Here is a 20,780-nt window from a genome sequence, read left to right on the forward strand (position 1 = left end):
CAGTCCTTCAGAAGAAGGAAAACCTTTGGTTTTCTGTTCTCTGAACTTTTATATTTTTTTTGTAAATTTTTTTATCATTTTTTAAAATGCCAAACACAACTTCTGCCAGGCCTCTAGCTCCGTTATCAAGTCTCTTCACTCCCAACTTCATCCTCATGCAAGTCATATTCGTCTCCAATTGATGAATCTTTGTCCTCATTTACTGCAAAGTCCCCCTACCCTTGTTCTTCCATCCATGGCTACTGCCTAAAGAGTGGAGGTTTACTCAAATTGTCAGAAAGGACCTGGAATGAAATAAGACAGGATAAGCTTAACAGAGATCTAAAAATTTCTGAAAACTGGAAATATGTTCTGATGCATAATTCTGTATTTGAAGTGGTGTTGTTCAGTTTGGCTCAAATAAGTGACAAGGGAGTTTACTGAATAATCATTTCTGTGAATTTGCAAAAGACTTGGCATCTCACAAAAGCCAGGTTTCCAGCAGAAGTCTGGGCAAGCTTCGATAATCCCAGGGGCACAGTCCTGTTGTGGTGGCTGGAACTCAGAGTACAGAAGGGCAGCCAAGGAGAAAAGGTGGATTAGAGAGTCAACTTTTCTAGCATCTCCCACCCATCACACCACTACAGCAGTGCAGATTTATGCTTTGGCAGAAGTTTGTCTTCTGTGCTTATTTAAATCAGGTCAACACTCCCTGAGGAGACGTATAAATTCTGGAATGTGTATCTTCTGTTCCCTTGCAAAAGGGGCTCTAGCTGGTGCAATGTTGTGTGAGTGGCTATTCACATCTGCAGCCCACACTGTGGCAGATGTGCTCTTTGGTCTTTCAGCCCTTTAGAGCACGGCTACTGGGTTTCCATAGCTATAGGTTTGCGTCTACCCTATACCCAGCTCCCATTGAGTGCAGGATGCATGAGAAAAGCTCCAGGCAGCATGCCAGAGTCCTTGCCTCCCAGTTAATGCTAAAAGTCCACATGGTAGCCCTATCTTTGCAAGCGCACCTGGCCTTAAGAGGCTTTGCAGCTGCATTCTGCATTTCTGTCTCAATGTAATATTGTGGTTCTTACCTCTTCAAAGAGCTCCAGGCTGTAGGTGTTATCATCATCAGCAAAATACACTACCCCTTCTGGTGGTGGGGTGTTGCTGAAGCTGTCCCTCAGCCAGTGTAGCCCCAGGTTTCTCTGCAGTGTCCCCCTTGGGGTGTGGGATGGGATCCAGGACAGCCCAACCTTCAGACTCTTGGGTGTCTCCACATTGAGGTGAGTGAAGTTGAGCCCTGCCTTCTCCAGCAGGTTGGATACCAGGTTGGTCCTCCGGGGTGAGTCCTCCACCACCACCCAGTGCAGGTTCTGTACATGTAGGAAGGTGTTGGCCAGACGGGTTAGCTCAGCTTTTTGCACTGGCCGGGTGTAGGTAGGGGTGATAACGAAGATGGTTGGCAGGGTGTGTGACCATGGGGGAGGCCTGGAGTACACATAATTCTGGATGACTTTAGGCGTTGCCCCTATGCTTTGCTGCTGCCGAATGCATGATGGGAGGCCTTCTTCTCTCAGTGCAGATGTGCCATTGAGGAGAGCTTTAGAGGTCACATTCTCATCTGTCTCTTCTGGGACAAAAGGAAGGAAAGAAGAAGAAAGATGTAGAGACCTAATCACTGCTGGGCTGCCTCCACTCCAGGGAGTGCTGGGAACAAATCTATCTGGAATCAGTGCTCAGCACATCAGCATCCTCTCCCTGAAGCCAGCCTAAGGTGCATGTTAAATGCACGCTTAGGAACAATTTGTGTGCCTGCTGTTAGCAAAACCCTGCCTTCAGGCAAGTTCATTTTTGTTTAAGCCATCCCATGAGACAGCGTCTCCTACCCAGGGTTTGCATCAGCAATCATCACAACTACCAGCACACTGACAGCAGAACTCTTGCACTTACTTCTTATAAGGCTGAGGTAGCGGGTGGTTGGGTACTGGTGCCACAAGGTTAGGAGGAGAGCCCATGGCAAGGCGATCAGGAGCGTGGTAAGAAGGTTACGTCTCCTCAGCATGCTGCAGAGAGCTTCCAATGCCCAGGCATCTCTCTACCCTTCAGAGCAGAAAAAAGAATAAGGCCTCTGAAGTATAAGTCACCACAAACATTAGGATGGTAAGTCTAGAGGCCAAACTAATAGTCGGAGTTTGGCTTGCTTGTAGGGAGGCATGATAAATGTCAGGTCTCAAACCAGCAAAGCGTTTGTCTATGTATAAGTTTAAAAGGAGCTCCATTAACGTTGCAGGCATGAACCATTATCCAGCTGCCCTGGTCAAGTCTTGTGCTATTGAATAGAAGCTTTTATCTATTTATGCTGCTATAAAGAACCTCCCGCTGCCCCATGATGAACCCCCTGTCCTTGACTTGGGGTCATTTGTGTTGTTGACTCTGAAGCCAGAGAGGACTGTTACTTGCCCCCCGTCTCTGGGGCTGGTATTCATTCCTTAGAGTTATGGTGACCACTTAATTTGCTTCTTTGTAGAATTTTTAAAAACTGTGTGCAAGATTTGTGTTACTGTATATGCAAGTGGACAAACCAGAAAATGTCAGAGGTCCTCAAGAGAGGCAGCATCTCTTTCACTGCAGTTTGAATTCATCCACTTTATGCAGATGCATTGAGGCAACCAGTGATGTATGCAATCATCTACAAAGTTTTCCACAAAATCCCTGCCTCAGTCATTCCACAGTGCTGGTGATGCCTGCTGAAAGTTTAATTATTCCACATCTCTTTCTAGTCCCAGCTTGCAGTGTCTGGCCACTGCAGCATTTATTTTAAATCACAGACTTCAGAAAACTTTAATTTCTTTCTTAGTATTTCTGTAATGCACATCATGATAAGATCTGAGGAACCACAACAGTTAACATTTGTTTTTGAAACTCCTTCTGTAGGGTGAGAGGAACTAAAGGAAGATAAAGAGAAATAAAAGACAAAAGTACTGGGCATAATCAACAACAGGGGGTGGCTTATTTACAGATGGTCCAAACTACAGTAGTCCTGTGCTTGATTTTTCACAACTGTTGAGCACCTTCAGCTCTCACCAGTTAATATGATTTATGAGGAGTGAGTCTGTCTGGAAATCAGATCCATGACTCCTCAAGGTAGCCATGCCTTCCACAAACTATCCTATATTAATAATCGGTTTGGAAAATACAGACCGATGTGATGAGATCCCAGTCCTGGTTCACCTGATTTAAAGACTCCAAACAGCCTGTGTGCAGAAATTCATGAGATCCTAGAGATGACTTCTGGAAGCCCAACATCAAATGGGCTTGCTTAGTGCATGTGCTGCCTTCTGTATGGCTCTGGCACAGTCAGTAACATTTTCCTACAACTTCTAGCTTCTGCTTTGGTGTCTCTCCAGGTATAAAATCTCCCAATACTGTTATTACACATCAGCAACAAAAGCACTGCTTCAGAAAGGGGGATCAGCTTCTGCTGTGGCAGAAGAGCAGCCCTCAGAAACAATGAAGGGTACTGAGTGAAGTTACTTGTTACTGTCCGAGGACTTTCTGCTATCACTGCAAGCAGGTTGCCTGACGTTTGATAGCTGGATTTTATTCCATTCTCCCTCCTGGTAACATCTCTAATCTCTTCTCTCTGGGTTTACCTTTCTGATGCCAAATACTTCTCCTGGTGGCCTTCCTCGCTACCATAGTGCTGCTTATTAGGAGGCTACAGGGAACATAAAACTTTCATTAGCCTCCTGCAGAGAGATTTCTGTAGGGAAACTACAGTCATGCCCTGGGAACTGAATTGCTGCTAAATGGCACAGCTCCATCAGGCCAAAAGGGCTCTGCTTTGTAGTGACAGCAGCCCCATGGTACTCTCGGAAGGTATCAGGGGATGCTATTCTAAATACATCCTCTGGGATCTTCTTAGGACCTGTCTTTAAATTTTTCCCTGAATTTTTACTTTGATGTCCAGAAAAAAAAAGGATTTTATGATCGCAGGGCTCAGTGCCCTACTGCCAATAACTATCAAATCTATTTCAGCCAAATCTGACAGAAGACTAGCACATCTCAGCAAGTCTTCTGGCAGGCAAGTAGATATTCACAAGCCCTATTAAGGAAATTGCTGCAACATGAGCTCATTCCTTGTTAGACACCAGCGGTACCACACCGGAGCAATCCCTCAAGGGAATCTATATCCACTGCTCTTCAAATAAACTGTTCATGGTGATAATCTCTAATGTTTCTTACCCCTTCACCATGGTGACCATTCCTCTACTTTCAGGACATGGAAAACTGATGAAAGATGGACCAAGGAACCTGTGTGGCTGGGGGCACACAGGACTGTTTGGGTGGTGCCAGCAGGAGCCTTGTGCAGCAAACATGCCGGCTCTGCACAACGTCATTGTTCGCTGATGGCTAGGTCCAGGGCATGTACAAGCGTCCTCCAAGCTTCAGGGCTGAAGGCACAGGTGTTTGGTAAACTACAGACCTATGCTGGATACAGGGCAGGATGGTGTGGACGCACATCATGGGCTGCTTGCTTTCCAGGATATCCATTCACTTACCAGCATAGCTGCATAGAGCAAGGCTTCCCATCGCTCAGGGACACAAGAGCAGACAGTGACACCAATGACACCCAAGGAAGACTGCACTGCCTCATAACAGCAGCAGACACCTAGGTCCACATGAGTCCTAGCTCAAGCGTTTCACAGCTCCCTGCTTCCTCTAGTATGCCTGCAATGACAAATATCCCTGCACTAGAGCCAGGCAGCCAGTGTTTTGTTCCTTTAATAAAAGCCCTGAATTTCACAGGCACAGTTTCTATGCAGTGGGCTTGCCATGATTGCAAACTCAGGTCGCTTCTGGAATGGAGGAGAGGAAGAGGTGGTGGCAGCAGCTGTGTGACCAAGAGAGCACAGAGGAGAGTGGATCAGAGTTAGAAGAGCTTTAACGAATCCTCTTTCTAGTTCTTTCTCCTCCTCATCGCAGCCAGCCCTATTCAAGCTTCCCGAACACTGCAAACAAGCAGAGACGCTGCCGGTGCGTGCAACTCCCCTGGTGCTCCCTGCTCATTTATTTCTATGTGTACCTTCTCTCTATTGCTTTTCCAAAGCATGAAATACTGAAGATGTTAAACCTCATATAAAGCACCAGCTCAACTGTGAACCTCACAGAGGAGTCTGACTTCAACCCATTTTCAGAAAATTTGTCTTGGAATATGTTATTTTCTCTTTAAAACCTTACCATCTCTCCTCAGCTGCCATCCCATGCATCCACCATGCTTGTGCTCTTCTCTGTTCCTTTACATCTTTGACCTGCCTTTTCTCAGTCTTTAAGTCTCTCTTCTTCCCTGTTTCCAGGGCTAGAGGAATCCCTTGGCTTACTAATAACTTTAGCATTCATGTTCTCTCCTTCCTCACACAAAAGCCCTTTGCATTTTCTTAAAGTGCACCCTGCACAGAGTATATCCCATTAAGCGGTCCATTAAAGCATCAGCCTATCCTTTCAAAAAAAACAGCATCAAAGCCCACTCATATGTCAATGCCTTTGGGTAGCCTGCTGATAGCCCCAGTGGGGCTTATGGAGGTTTACTGCACGTATTTGTACCTACTTTTTATAATTAAAAACCAAGTACCCTCAGTGACTCAGATTAATTGCATGCCTTGCTGGAAGGCATTACTGTGTGTATTCTTGGCACAACCAGCTACCTTCCTTCTGTCCTTAAACCCATTCAGAGTCGACCCTATTCAATGAGATTCATGATCAGAAGAAAATTTTGTGATCATCTAAACCCATTTCCAGCGATCATCCCGTAATTCCTGGGTTTAAACTGTAGAGGGCAGGGACTGTCTCTTAATGTGCTTGTACAGTCCTGCACTGATCCCAACAGGAGCCTTTGGATGCGACTGCAATACAAATATTATTGATTGCACTCTCTCGCTGGCTCTTCTCCTCCCTTGCTATTTCCCCTGTTCTGCCTATTCCCTTTTCTCTTCCCTTTTCTTTTATTCCTAGTGTCTCCTGCAGCCCTTGTTTGTGTTGCACACCCTTAACAACATTAGCTGGATGTTTGATGGATGCCTTCAATACACTGCCTGTAGCTTTCTTGAGCTGTTTTCCAATTACACATCCCTCTTCTTAATTTCATCCATCAATCTTCTGTTCTCCATTAAAAAATAAACAAACACACACACACACAGAGCACAAAGCTGAGTATGATAGGGACAAAAATGTTTCTCGTACTAATCTTTCTCCACGCTGCTTTGGCAAACTTCTTAATTCTCAGGAAACAACACTATCCAGTCTTTATTTAAGCTCATGTATTTAAATGCAGGGGGCATTAACCTGAAAGGATTCCGGAGAAGAGAATGAGAGAAGCACAGAGCAGAAAGAGCACAGCCCCAGCCTAGATGCCCCAGACTGATGCTGAAGAGAAGCAAGATCTGGCCGAGACTCAGAACATCACATGTGACCGATCCCTCCATCTGCTGTTGACTAACTACCAACACAGGGTACAATTTGCTACAGGCAGGACAGCTCAGACGTTGGGAGAGGGATAAGGATGCCCAGGCTGAAGAATGACCCAGGCAGCTTCACTGTTTAGATACATGACTTTCTCCCCCAAGTCTTGGAGTAGTTTGAAAGGACACGTGCAAATGAATAGTAGAGAAAGGTGAAAGCTAGGGAGAAGCCCAGCTGACTGGGGTTTATAAGGCTGACATGTGAGTTCAGGTGCCTGCAATTTTTCTACAGCCCTGTTAAAAACCTTTTCAACTTACGTCCTCTTTGATAACTCTGAAATGGTTAGGACCACACATCCTTTGGTAGTTCTGTCTTGAGGTCTCAGTTCTGCCCTCCACCCGTCTGATTCAGCACAAGAAACATACCTTTTGAAGTTTGCCCTGCAGGCAAGATGATTTTGCAGCCTCTGGTTCAGGGCAGCCAGCCTGTCTGAGCCAGGCTTACAAGACCTTCAGTGTTGGACCAACCCCAGCCTCAGGACTGTATGTGTGTAGTCTTAGACACAGACTCTGAACATCATTGTCTTCCCAGAGGGACAAATTTCAGAATTCAAATTGTCCCCGGGGAACATCCTGCCATCCAGTGTAGAGACTTTTCTAGGCAAGCACCCAAAGTAAACTCGTCTCAGCTAACGGAGACAAAAGCTTCAAGGAACACCCTCTCATTTTCGTTCGTACCATGTTTGCAAGCTTAAAGTTCTCTGTGTAGCCTGGGAGGAGACAGGCGTGGAGAGGGGAGGAGAGAGGGATGTGAGGGTCAAAACTGAAGCAGAGCTTCCGGCAGGTGCAGAAGACTTAATTTCACGCACTGAAATTGTCAGCAGGGTTTTTGGTTTGTTTTGCCTGCATTTTGCTTCCTCTCTCCATCAGCCCCTAGCCACCTTGAGGAAGTCCATGCAGATTTCATGAGTTCCCTCACTCTCGGTGTGGGAGATATGATGCTGAAGGCAGAGCAGGGAGCTTTCAATTATTGATGAGAGCGACCTCTCTTTAAACAAGGAATGCATAATTCATGGCAGCACCGGTATTTGTGGTGATCAGCACCAGCTTTCTCTCTGCTTTGCTCAAATCCACAGGAAGCTCCTGTCCCCTCTCCCTCCATTCCCTTGGGGTCCATCAGAGCCTTCAGCTGAAACTTCAATACTATTTAAAATTGAGACATGCCAAGATGCTGCAGCACTTCCCCTCGCTGGGCAGCCTTCTGCCTGTTCGAGATGCACACAATAAAGTGGGAGGATGGAGACAAAGGAATCGCAGAAGTGGGTGGAATGGGTTATTGCTGTGGGATAAGCAAGGGTAATTACTGTGCAAATGCAGCCATAACAGGACATTTCTCAGCAGCGGGACTTCTCTGACCCTGAGACAGGTCTGCAGGAATGGCATTGATGCAGGGCAGGAAGGACAGGCTAGACCTAAAGAGCAGTGCCTGAGGGTCCTTCTCCAGCTATATTTCTTGTGAGGGTGGGAGACAGAAGGGGAAAAGGGAGACTTGGTTTTCTGCCCAGTAAGTAGCAATTTCTCCCCTAAACTCAATTGGAACTGGGTGGCTGAAAAGAGAAGGAGGGAAAAAAAAAAAGGAAGAGTATTTTTTTTTCTAGGAAGGGAAATTTTAATGATAGAACAGGGAAGGGAAAGGCTCTTTCCTAAACCCACAGCTGGGATCTTGACCTCCCAGTAGCACAGGCAATGCAGGCCACTGCAGTCCCATCTGAAGGTGGAAGGGTGCCCTTCTGCTAGGGGTTTTAATTGTCCCTCTGCTGCAGACCTTCTGAATGGCAAGCGATGCCTGCTGCCTGAATAAGGTTAGCAACCCCCCTACGTCTTGTGGGGACAGAGGCTGAGGCAAAATTAAGTGAGTCTCCTGGAGAGACAAAACCCAGATAACTACAAATAATAAAACAATGCAGGGAAGGATGGTCAAGTGCTTCCCCAGGGCAGGAAGAGTGGAGCTACCAGCAGCTGTGGGGTTTCAAGGTTCGGCCCCATCTACACTTTGTCACTCTGCGCACTAGCTCCTGTGGGGACAACTTCCCCAGGAAGTGAGTCACTCTTAGTGAAACAGCTGCCCTTCCCAAGTCCCCACGCTTCTTCCTCAGATGTAAAGAAAGGCTTCATTCTCTCCCTGCCAGCTCAAATCCTTTTGCCACATGGGACTGCAGTTACTTCAGCTCAGAAACCAGGCTCATCCTTGGGGAACGCGCTGTGCACCCCCCACAATCCCTATCCCTCCACCATCTGTGCAAATCAAGTCAAGCAAACCTCCAAACTTGGTCTGTAAACAGCTCGGCACGGTGTCTTTCCTGAGAGCATCCTTATCCCAGATATGTGGATCGTGTCTGAGCACTACAGAGTAGGGGAAGGTTATGCTTTATACAAGGCTTTGTCCCCAAGTTAAAAAAGAAATCAGAAAAAAACCCCAACAGAAAACAATAGAAGAAACGTTTATGATGCTAATTAAATCTGCTGGCTAGGTCCTGCAGGAGCTGATACTTTTGAGACAGCGCGTGGCTCAGCCTGCTGTCCCCAGGTACATCAAGGGTATCCAGGCACTATCTGGGCTATCAGCAGGAACGGAGATAACCCATTTCGGATATAGACTAGACCTTGAACTTGGCTGCAAAGCCCAGCTATGCAGGGAGCCTTCTGGAGCCTGCAAAAGGAGGTCTAAACCGCACTATTTTTAATCAGCCCAGACCAAAACGTCCTTCACAATTGACCCATGTGACCTGTCACTGCTTACCCATCCCCCTGGGCTTTGGAGAGGGTGGGCTGTGACTCAGAGGGACACAGCCCTTCACCTCATCCCAATTTCTCTGTGCCTGCACTGCGGTGCCGTAATGCAGGGGTGCCAGAAATACCTAGGGAAAGATTGGCAGCTCAGGCCCAAACAGAAGCAGGAGGTACCAAAAGTCTCTTGAGACAGCCAGCTCTCTCCTGAGAGACCTCTCTGCTTGGAGTTATCCTCTCTTGAAAGAGAAATCAGGGGCTTACTCAAACACCAACTTCGCCCCCCTGCCACTGAGCTCTGACAGAACTGAGATCCTTTTTAGGCACTGATGACTATTACTGAATAATCATTTGTGAATCAGCCCAATATCTGCATTATCAAAAAAATCCCAACGTTTCCTTTTTTTGAGGAGGCAACATAATTCTAAGGAAGCAAAAACAATACCATATTGTTCCAAAATATCTGTACATTTCATCCAGATCTTTCCCTACTGAGCCGATACCTGTTCAGCAGGAGTGGGAGCTGTCACTTCACAGGTTTCTTACAAAAGCAGAAAGGCAAAACCCATAGTATTTGCTTCCAAAACATTTTCAAAGATGGAGGGGAATTACCTTTTCAGAGAAACAGGCATTAGGCATTATTTGATGGATAATTACATTTCACAGGTGCTTGTTTTGGAAAAAAAATAAATCACATTGATCACAAGTTCCTTGTAAAGATATGGGGCCCAAAGGCCAAAACTATTCCTCTGGTAGCAGCTACAACACAGAGATGGGCTTTGATCTTAGCTATGTGTCAATATGACATCAAATGCAGACCTCCAGAGGAACATACTGTCACTAATGCACATTCTTGATTGATTTAGACAGCTACTTTTCTTTCTACTTTAAAAGGCAATGTCAAAATGCTCTTCTCTGCTGGACTTCCCGGTTACTCCTAAGGAGGGCAAAAGAAATCGAAGGAGAAGCTGCTTTGGCTGAAATCACACTGCATACGAGCGGAACAGCAGCTATGCCAGCTAAGACACAGACAGAGATAAAGATGTCTACTGTCCTCCCCAAACCTGTGGAAATACCGACATTTTAATGGCTACACGTGTATGTTGGTGCCTTCATTGCCTGGAAACAACTGTGGGCAGAGGATGCGCATGGTATATGGGCAACAATCCCCCAGAGGTTTTACTTGGGAATGCTGGCTGAGTGATACGATCAATAAAAGCATCGTGCAAACAGCAAAGCTGGGCAGAATGTTTTCATGGGTGGCTGCTCCATAGATTAACACAGTATGGATGCTGGCCAGCACTGATGAGTTGCCACTACATCACACAAATGTTGGTTAAGTGAGAAGTGGAAAGAGGAGAGAAACATCACCTTGGTGTTCTTGATGGACATTTTTGCTGTTGCAGCTCTCTGAGCTGTGTGAAATATGCTCATCTAGCATAGCTAGCTGAGATGGTCCAAAACGCTAATTCTGATTTCTTCCTCCGAATAAATCATCAGCACTCATTAGATTTGCCACTTGCTGTGAGGCATCCAAGTGTCATGCAGATACTTTTAAAAACAAACATGGATCGAAGAAATAAAGTGTCACCTAGAGAACTGTCTTTTGCCATAGATACATGTTTCAGTCTGCTGCTTGACTTCTACCTTAAATGCCACAGCTCATCTGCATAGCTTGATTTAAAGAAATATCATAATGACAATTTGAAAGTCAGAAGACTACAGTGTTTCTTCTCCTACCCTCTGCACGTGACATGAAAAGGGAGGAGGGGATTGAAGGAAAGAAGGGTTACGAAGGCAATGGCTAGTGTCCTGCTGAGGCGGTCCTTCTCTGTCCCAACAGAGAAGCTGTTGACTCCAGACCCAGGCAGGTGACATCCAAATGAGGTGCCAGGGCATCTGAGATCAAGACCTATATGCAATGCCCATCTTCTGGGAATGCCAGGGGAGCAGCAAGCACGATAGCTGAAATATCTAACTTGTGCACCATCAGCAGCTGCCAGAAGATAACCCTACATCATGACAGACAAAGTACACAGTGGATGCATTTGGGTGAACAGATGGAGATGAGAAGTAGCAAAAGCCAAATGCCTCTTTCTGACAATGATCCAGTCCTACTAGAAAGAAAAGGTGTGGGTTTTGGGTTCTTTTCTTCCATATCTTGTCCTGTTAAAATGGAAGAGGCTTTGTTGGCAAGGTAAGGCAAGCTGTCAGGGATTTCAGGGCAGATATACTCACAGCACAAGAAACAAACTTTGCTCTCTCCCATGGAGTGCATAGGGCTTGTTTGCGTGGGGATTGCTCTCTGCTCTGCCCCTTAATCATGAATGAAAGTAACGTGGTCTGAAACTGGTCTTTGTATGTGGTATCTGTAAACCTTCTCTTGGGAGGGTGGTCAGCTTATGCTGTATTGTACTTGTGGGCTTATCTGTGAACTTGTGTGTTTTAGGCTGCTCCAGACCTGGATGCAATAAGGGGTTGATGCTACCCTCCAAGCTGGTAACTTGCCTGCTCTGTCTGTCCTTTGAACTTCGAGAGTGATCTTTGCGCAACTAACAGCAAGAAAATACTGGGAGATACCTCTCTCCATCTCTTCCATCTCTGCACTCAGGGCTGCTGAGGAGTGCTGTCCTTCCTCCCTCCCTCCCATGTGCACAGGCTGCCAGTTACCCTTCGGCAAAACAGCTGAAGGAACAGATTCCTCTGACTGGAGGAAGGAGAGGTGAACTAGGCTTTGTCTGAACCCTTCTCTACACTTGGAAAGCCCTTAGAGCTCACTTCAAAGGCAGACAAGGTTGGCCTGAAACATCGGGGCAGACAAAGAGCAGTCTCTCCTTGAAACAAGAAATGGGCTGCTGCTGTAAATCTTCGAGGTGAATCAAAGTCTCTCATGCTTCTGGAGGTGAATCTGGCTCTCCCCTTGTGCTGGGAGGAGGAAAGCAACCTCTGGTTATCATAAAGCTTTCTGAGCATTGAGTCAGTGCATAGTCTCCCCAGACAGCGATGCTAGTAAAAGCTGCAGAACTAGAAACTGGATCTCTAGAAACTCAGGAAAGCCTTACAAGGGGGGTAGGGAGAAATGCTGGCCAGGCTGAGATCTGTCCCTTGGTAGTACTTGGCAAAATGCAAATCATTTCTCCTTTCTAAAGATCTGCCAGGGGACACCTCAGCTACCTGGAGTCAAAGGTTAACACCCCTACCTCCTTTCCTATTGCTCTACAGAGATGAGAAGCTGGCACATGTCTGATGGAGGAAAGAAACTCGTTGTGCACCTTGGAGCTTTAGAATTTGCCAGCTTGCCTCTGAATGCCCAGCCCTCAGATACAGCTCAGCTGTAACATGCTTAACTTCAGCAGATGCTGCCTGTGGGCTCTGTAGAGGTACACAGGGATAATCAGGATTTGGTTTCTGTTTGCTTGCTAATTTGAGCCCCTGCTGCGAGATTTGGATGTTTCCGAGGAGTCTATATTAGCTTTAATGATTAAAAAATTATTTCAATGCTTAGTGAAGAAGATGCATGATCTGTCATTGAAGCCGCTTAGCAACAGGACTCATTAAGACACGTATTAGTACAGAAAGATACCCTTGCCCCAGCACCCTCTTGGAATGACTATCCACTCATCTAAACAAGTTAAAGGTCTTTGCTGGCCTCCTTTGAGGCCAGAGGATAAAGCACTCAACTGTGAAACAAGATTTCTTGGTTCTTTTTCTTTCAACTACATGCAAGTATGTGAATCTGGGCAAATCATTTCACCTGCTTCAGTGCCTCAGTTCCCCCCCAGGTAAGGTAAGCACAACAATGTATAAGCACTCTGGGGAAATGACTTTCAAGTGGCTAAGCTCATTAGAAAAAAAAAAACAACAAACCCTTGCAGAGAGTAAAAACTGTCTCAGCTCCTTGATGGTAGGTTACACCAACCACATGGTTCACATCACCATCCTGAAGCCTGACATACAGTTTGTGAACTATAGAGGAGAAAAAAAATATCTCCTAGTGCCTTACCACCTGATGGTAGTGAATTAAACATGTTAAAAACCTGTTATCTGTCTCAAAAGAATTCATTTTAGGCAAAGCCTGGTGAAGTATTTCTGGTTATCCTTCAAGGAGAAAGAGGGTCCACCAGTGCTGGAGCAAGATCTACTTTTGCTCACAGGAACACTGTTAAATACCATATCCGAGAGAAGAACAGTAATACTTGCTGGTTTTTTATCCTTGAACCTTCCTTGAACCACTAAGGCAGCACCACTCTCCTTATGAGAAGAAAGGGAGGAAGGAGGAGGAAGCAGGTATAAAAGAGCCATTTTGGTCCAGATGTGAGACTCGATGTGTTCCTAGCTCTTGGGCTTGCATGCAGGGCATTGAACTTCATATCTGAATGCTCAGACCTGGGGCAGACCTTAGCATGGTGGTGCAGTACGGGCAGGACAGGTGAAAGAAAGATGAAGGAAGAAAAATGGGTGTAGGTGAGATATTAAGGTGTGACTGAAACCGATTCCTGAGGGAATGAGAGAGAATAGATGAGGTTAATGGAGATGAGAGAACAGGAGAAAAGAGGAGGAGGAGACCAAGTGGGACAGCAAGCAGAAGACACAGTCAAAGCATTTGAGCTCTCTCTGAAGCGATTGCCTATATTGCTTTTGCCTTTTTTGTGTGTGAGATCTTGCCTTAAAATTGCAGGAATGTGGCAGCACAGCACTGGCATTCTGATTTATTAATTCCATCCCGTCCCACCAGCCCATCAAACAAAAGCATCTGTGTTTGCTCAAAAGAAGCACATGAAGGGCCTCATTCACTTCAGAGGTGGAAAGGGAAGCTGGCAGATACAGGAAAGTCATGGGCATCTCCTTTCCTTTTCACCTTTGTGTAGATCTGGGATGGGGGAAGGGCTGTAGGGGGGAAGGATCAAGAGAATGGGGTATCAGGAGGGAGAAAGCTAAGATCACCCTGGTGATCCATGGAGGGGAAGAAGGACCTAACAAATGCACTAGACTGGGCCACCTACAGTAAGGAAGGTGCCCCAGCACTGCAGAGGGGTTAAGATACCTTACTGCCACCCAGGCTCACCCAGAATTGTTCTCCAAGGAGTCATTTTGTGTGGTTTTGCCCTGATGAACTGCATTCCTGTTCTGCGATCGCAGCCAGGGCTTTCAGAGAGCCCAGGACTGGTGCCTGACCTGGAGCTATGGACATAACCATAATAATAAATTAAACGGCCAATCACAGGAGAAATATCCCCTTACAGCTGTCTTTTAGCATGCTTTTGGAATAAGGAAGGCTCAGAGTGAGATGAATATTACCTACCCTACTTTAATGACTGGGGCATGGAGGGGGAGAGGAGCCAGCAACCTGTACTCCTGCCAGGCAAGAATCAGCTGTGTTATTTCAAGAAAGAGGAACCAGGAGACTGCTGTCGGACACAGAGGACCTTGATGAAACCACATCTGTAACCCTGCAGCTAGAGACAGTGTCTTCAGAAGCCAGGCTTCCCTGCAACACCACACAGGGAGCATCACCTCAGGGGAAGCAGGGTCTGCAAACTACTGCTGCCTGCCTAGTCTTGGCCTTTCCTCCAAGTTCTCCCACACAAGGACTGCCTAGGAGCAATCCTGCTTTGCTAGCAAAATGCAGTTCCCATGTGCCCTGCACACCCACACACAAACCCACCGTGAACTTACAGAATAAGACAACATTGCTGCTCTGAAATCTTTTATCCAGAGCTCAGATTGACTGCTAACCCTGCTCAGCTCCAAGTAATCCCAGCACTTTGCTTAACTAGAGGCTGGCTATACTGGGAATAAATGTCCTTGCTCTCGTTGCCAAGGGTTAACATCCAAAGAATAGGAAAATACGGTTTTCTTTTGTAATGCAGCATTATTCATAAACCAACACCACACAAAGTTGCCAGGATGCTGGCAGTCTATTAAAATCAACAGCACAGGCAGGGGAAGTGGCAGCTTAAACACCACTGGACCAGCTCAAATCTCATCAGAACTTAACCCAAACCCACTCCAGCTGACAAAACCCGAACCTATGAGAGCTAAGCATCAGCACATAGGATGGAAAACATGTATTTTTGCTTCAGCATGGAAATGAAAATATGCCCCAGTGATGATCTTCACTCAGGCATGTCTGCCTCCTTTTGTCCTTTGTCTCTCACATTAATCAATGCTGTGGGTTTTGGAAGGTACAAGAAATCCTATGCTAGACAATTGTGAGAGGTTGAAGCCTGAAGATTTAGATCTATTTCAAATGGACTGTCCTGTCCAGCAATGAATTATCTACTATCGATCAAAATGTCTTTTTTTTTCCTGAATCCTACACTCAGCACTAGCAGCATCTTGTAGCAGTGAGTTCCATATGTCACTACGCACAGCATGGGAAAATACTTTTATCATCAAATTGTTACCTTTCACATTTTCCTGAATATAATCTAGTACCTCTACTAAAAAGAGCCATGTAGAGAAGCATTCATTCTCCCTGTTGCTGATGGCTTTGGTTTTCACCCCAATGTCCCTCCTCATTTGTCTCCTTGAGCTACCGAGCCCCATGTTTCCAAATGTCTCTATGTGTATCAGGCATTTGTGGTATTACCTGTTCAGAGGAGAGATGAACAGCAACCAAAACCCAAAGGTCCCTGTGCTGAAGCTGTGGATCCCAGCTCTGTGTCACAGCTCTCTGGGAAGCCATGTCTCCTGAGGAAACTTAGCTCACATTTTATAAATCTGAGAAAATTGCAGAATGCAATGTTTTTATCCCAGGGAGAAGGATCTCAGACAGCCCCCTGTACCACGCGGCGGAGGGCACCAACAAGGCAGTTGCTTGAACACTTGGGAACACCGGCAAAGTAGTTAAATTCAACTCTTACGGAAAGACCTTTGGGAGCACTAATGTCACATAAGAGTGAGCTAGAAGAAACTTCAAGCTCTTAATTATGAGCCTGCACAGCTTAAAACAGCATGAAAGGATAAGGGACCAAGTTTTTATAAGTGTGCTGACCACGAGGTAGGGTGCAGTTTGGAGATATACCCCAGCCCGGAGGAATCAGTGGGGTCTGACCAGTGTTCCTTTCACAGTGTGGACTGTAGGTAGTCATGCCTGTGTCTGAGAGAAGGGTCCCAATAGCCACGGGTCTCATCCACATGCATGTCTTTTATGATACTGGTAAGTTTTAAATCGCAGTCCTCTTCGGCTGAGCTGCTTCCCAGCAAGTGCTTCTCAGAGATGCAGGGGCCTTGTCTGGAAGACTGACGATCTGGGGCTGTTTCAGCACTGACGCTATCAGCTGCAGTGTCTCCCTTGTAAAGGGAGGGTAGTCATCCTGTATGTGGGCAGGGAGTGCTCTTAATCACGTATGCAGAGTACTTCAAGATCTCGGGATGGGAAGCGGTGCAGACAAGCATCATGCTTATTATTAGACAGAAAGGCCAGGAGCAAAAAGGGCAGAGAGATTCTAGACTTCTTGAGGGCCCTGCAGGTGTCGGGGACCTGGCTTTCAGTCTGTCTTATTACCACCTTTTAAGGCATCTTCTTTTATTAGGAACAATTAAATACAAGGAGGAAGGGGACAGATATCATCTTTTCTGTGTACATTCTGCAGAATAACTGCAGAGCTTTCCCAAAGCAATTTCGTATGCTTAGTAAAGGGCATCTTTGGAGCCTATCAAATATCCCATCCCTCATAGGGATACACGTGAAAGCTTGCAGTCCAGATATCTCTTTATTGCTGCTAAATACTGCCCTGGTAGGATAGGAAAGACAGCTGGGAGTGATGAAGAAGAGGAAGAAGAGGCCTTTGAAGAAGCTCCAGGAGGTGGATGGGTTAGCTTCTCACAACATTGCCTCCTGAGGCATTGGTGGGAAGCCAGAGGTGACTGTTCCTGCAGAACCAGCATCCCAAGGGAGAGGGGCAGTGAGGGACAGAGCCATGAAGGCAAGGGGTGTATGTAGGGACAGTGCTGCTGGCAGGTGATTGCCACAGTGGAGGGGAGGAATGCCATCCAAGGGTGCAGGTGGAGTGTATCCACTCCAGGCTCCTGTCATCAAGCTGTCCGCTAGGTATGACTTTGCTCTCCAACACTAAGGACATTTCCTGGTCTGCAGCTGAAGCAGAAGGAAATTCCCTGCCAGAAAGCATCTCGACCCGTGTTTCACAGGCAAGAAGAAAAGATGCTGTATATAGCCTTGAGCCGTCCAGTATCACCTCAGACACTCTGCAGGGAAGATGCCATTAGAAGACACAAGTGCTAATCACAAAGACATTCCCAAACCATAGAAATAATGTGAATTTAAGAGCTATACATTGCAGGAGTATATTTTCTCTTACATACATTTAGCTGCTCTATAGCTCTGTACAGCTCCCTAGGCAACAGTCTTCCCAAATGACACCATAACAAAGCCCAGAGGTGCGGGAGCCTCACTTATTAAAAATCCTTGCTGTTGGAGAAAGTGCTCTCAGCTCAACTGCTTTACTTTCCATCCTGTGGCTACTAAGTGTCTCGCAAGTCAGGCTGGGGCCCTTTCCTATAAGGGTGGCTGCATCTCAGCTGTGCTCCATGTCAGCTGGTTAAATTGTTTTGGGATTGCAAGGTTGCCTAAATGGTTTATCAGTTATTGTAATTATTATTATTATTACTACACTGAAAATATCAAAGAAGCCAAGGGCTTTAATTTGATCTTACCCAATTCCCAAAATACTCAACGCTACATGTTAGCTGCTCAGCACATCTACCTCTGTTCATTAACTGCCCTGTGGAGCCTGAAGTGCCCTGAAAGTGATACAGAAGTCGTTCCTGGAAGGAGGGAAGGAATCACAGCCACCAGGCTCCTGGCCTCACACCAGGCTGGCACAGCATGCACTTGGCTGCCAGTGCTCACGTACGGTCTGTGACCCAGCCATATCCACCAACAGGTAGCTTCCAGGAAATCACGGAGCAGGCACTGATCAAAAGCCATCCCGGCCCCTGCATCCTGCCTCAAGGCACAGAGAGAGGGGGATTGGTGGCATGCGTGGCTGCAAACAGATGTGACACAAGCTGTCACACGCAGCTCTGCCAGTGCTCCCCTCCAGCCCTGTAACCCTATTACCCGAGACTGATCTCCCTATATCGTCCTACCAAGGTACCCCATTTCAGAGCAATGGTGGCCTCCCTTCTGTAAGGACCCCATCCTGCTGTCTCTGTGCACCCATCTCCCAACTCTCTGTCTGGCCCCTGTTCCTAGCCCTGTCTGTGGCTGTTTGGCAGTCCAGGGATGTAAGGCATGAACTTCACCGCTCATTTTCCCCTTGGCACCACACAAAATTTGAGTCTGAGGTGGGTGATCAGAGTCACATGTGAAGCTCTGGTCCCCCGCTACACTCTCTGTATACAGGCTTTGCAGAATGAGGCCTCCTCTGAGTCCAGGAAAAGAGCTTGAAAGCACCTGCAGAGCCTGCATCGTTTGTGCTCCCCGACTTCTCGCTGAGCTGTGTGGGGTTCAAGTAGCTGGACAGGTATTTACTGCTTGTTATTATTACTCTGCTATGGGGATGCTTTGTGCTGCCCCCACTGATCCAAACACCCCTTCTCCCAAGTGCACGCAGAAACTGCACCTTGGCAGCTTTGCCTGAGGAACCAGCTGCTTCTCTCCAGATTCGCAGCACCTTGGGCTTTTCTCCCTCTCCTGCACCAGCTGCTGAGCCTACCCCTCCTACCCTTTGCCCTTTGGCCCTGAGCTGGATGGGCCAGCGGCAAGACCAGGAGGGTGAAAAAAAGTACTTTCCAACTCACCCAGGAGCACCCACCCAAAACTCAGCTCCAGAAAACCAGCAGGTGCATCCTCAGCAGACACCTGTGTGCCAGGCAGGGGTGAAAAGGGGCAGAGACTTTCCCCAGCCCCCCATCTCTTCCCCTGTCCTAGTCCACCTCTTTCCAGAGAGGGGCCCCGAGGTCCTCGTGGTGATGCCCACTCGAGGTCTGTTCCCAGCAGGGCTGTGAGTGCACAAACCCCACGGCCCCTCTGTCCTTTACCTTCCCTGGATTCTCTCATAGAGGCACAATAAAACCTCTCGGGGTAGGCAGCGATGTGACCGGGACCCGCATTTGGGTTACCTAGTCGGAGATCTTCCCGGTGTTGACACGGCGGCTGCTGCAGCCACGGGGGGAAAAGGTACCCGCGCCGGGAGCATCACGGCCACGGGGGGAGGGAAAAGGCACCAGGAACCGGGAGCATCTCCTCATACCTGGAAAATTCTAGTCCAGGAGTGAGATGTTGGAAGGTGCCCGGGACGGCGAGGGGGGTACAAAGACACGGGGTCCCCCGAAGCGCGGAGCCGGCTGGGGCGCTGAGCGCAGGTGAAATTTGGGGACCCCTCCCAGCGCCGGGCAGCCGGGGGACCGCAAGGTCACTCCCGCATCCCAGCCGCTCCTCCCCAGCCCCGGCTCCCGGGGGGAGGCTCCCGCTTACCTGTGGGGATGCGCCGGTCACGGCGGCGACGCCGGGGGCTGCCGGGGGAGCATGGCCGGGCGGAGGCGGCGCGTCCTCCGTGCCGGGACCGGGCTGGGACCCGCGGGTGGCAGCGCCCGCCCTCGGACGGCGCCGGCGATGCGGGTTCCGCGCGGCGCGGAGCCGATTTAAGGCCCCCCCCGCGCCGGGGGTGGGGGAGCGCCGGGGCCGCCCGCTGCCGCCTCCGGCATCCCGCGGGGCCACCTTAAGAGGGGAAGGGGCTCGCGGGGGCGCGGGGAGGGACGGCGAATGAATGAATGAATGAGCGAGCGGCGAGCGGGGCCGGGCATCGCCGCGGCGCGGGCTGCTCTCCCGCCGAGGGGGAGCTTTTCCTTCCCCGGTGCCGGCCGGTGAAGGGGAGGGGTGTTTTCTTCCCGCTGTGCTGCTAGCGGGGGGCCGGGCTGATTCCTCGTTCCCCACCGAAGCTCCAGCTGCTCCAAGCGAGAGCCACCGCTACGCGCCGGCTGAAGATGAGGAGAGCCCCCTGCCAGAGCAAGGGGGGAGTCGCTGCTCGCCTTCAACAAGTGCGTCGGAGGCTGGCGCTCTCCTGCCCTGGCACCCCAGGCTGCCCTCGCTAGGAGGGAACCATCTATCGAACCATCCATCCTCCCCCCCGGCCACCCTCAGTACATCCCCAGGTTGTACGATAAGACAATAAGGATGCGGCCCAGAGCCAGGAGCCACAAAGCTTCCAGGCTTTGGTCTCAAAGCCTGATGGCTCACATTGCTGCTGTGTGCCTCAGTTTCCCTTCTAGCTCTGTGGTGGGCAAGGAGTGTTAATGCAACCGCTTCCCACTGCAGTGGCAGCTGGGTGATGTCTTGCTTTGGCCACACGAGCAGCCTGCAGCCTCTGCCTACAAGCGAATTATGCAGGAACGGTACACAGGCTCGCTTTGGTTTTCCCTTTCCCACCTCCCTTCTGAGCTGTGTTTCCTGGCCATGAAGTCGCCGTGCTGCCTCAAGGGGTGAGACGTGAAGCAACTCCTCAGCATCTCAAACTGAGGCTGGATGCGCAGAGGGTGGAAGGAGAAATCAAGGCTGTTACTCCTCAGCCCTGCTCTGGGAGACTTCTTTCCAGT

The 20,780-nt window shown here is 48.3% G+C and overlaps 1 protein-coding gene across 1 annotated transcript in view; it reads right to left on the reverse strand.

Annotated features, from left to right (window-relative positions):
• LOC138725925 (galactosylgalactosylxylosylprotein 3-beta-glucuronosyltransferase 1-like) overlaps nt 1-19,917 on the reverse strand; it is a 28,225-nt gene extending 8,308 nt beyond the window's left edge. The window contains exons 1-3 of the mRNA XM_069867287.1: nt 19,663-19,917; nt 1,924-2,073; nt 1,065-1,603 (exon numbers count right to left, since the gene is read on the reverse strand). Of these exons, the coding sequence (XP_069723388.1) occupies nt 1,065-1,603; nt 1,924-2,035 (651 nt within the window). The 5' untranslated portion in view covers nt 2,036-2,073; nt 19,663-19,917. The remainder of the gene's footprint in view (nt 1-1,064; nt 1,604-1,923; nt 2,074-19,662) is intronic.
• Nucleotides 19,918-20,780: the final 863 nt, after the last annotated feature.

Source organism: Phaenicophaeus curvirostris, chromosome 1 (assembly GCF_032191515.1).
Source record: "Phaenicophaeus curvirostris isolate KB17595 chromosome 1, BPBGC_Pcur_1.0, whole genome shotgun sequence".
Taxonomy (NCBI): domain Eukaryota; kingdom Metazoa; phylum Chordata; class Aves; order Cuculiformes; family Cuculidae; genus Phaenicophaeus; species Phaenicophaeus curvirostris.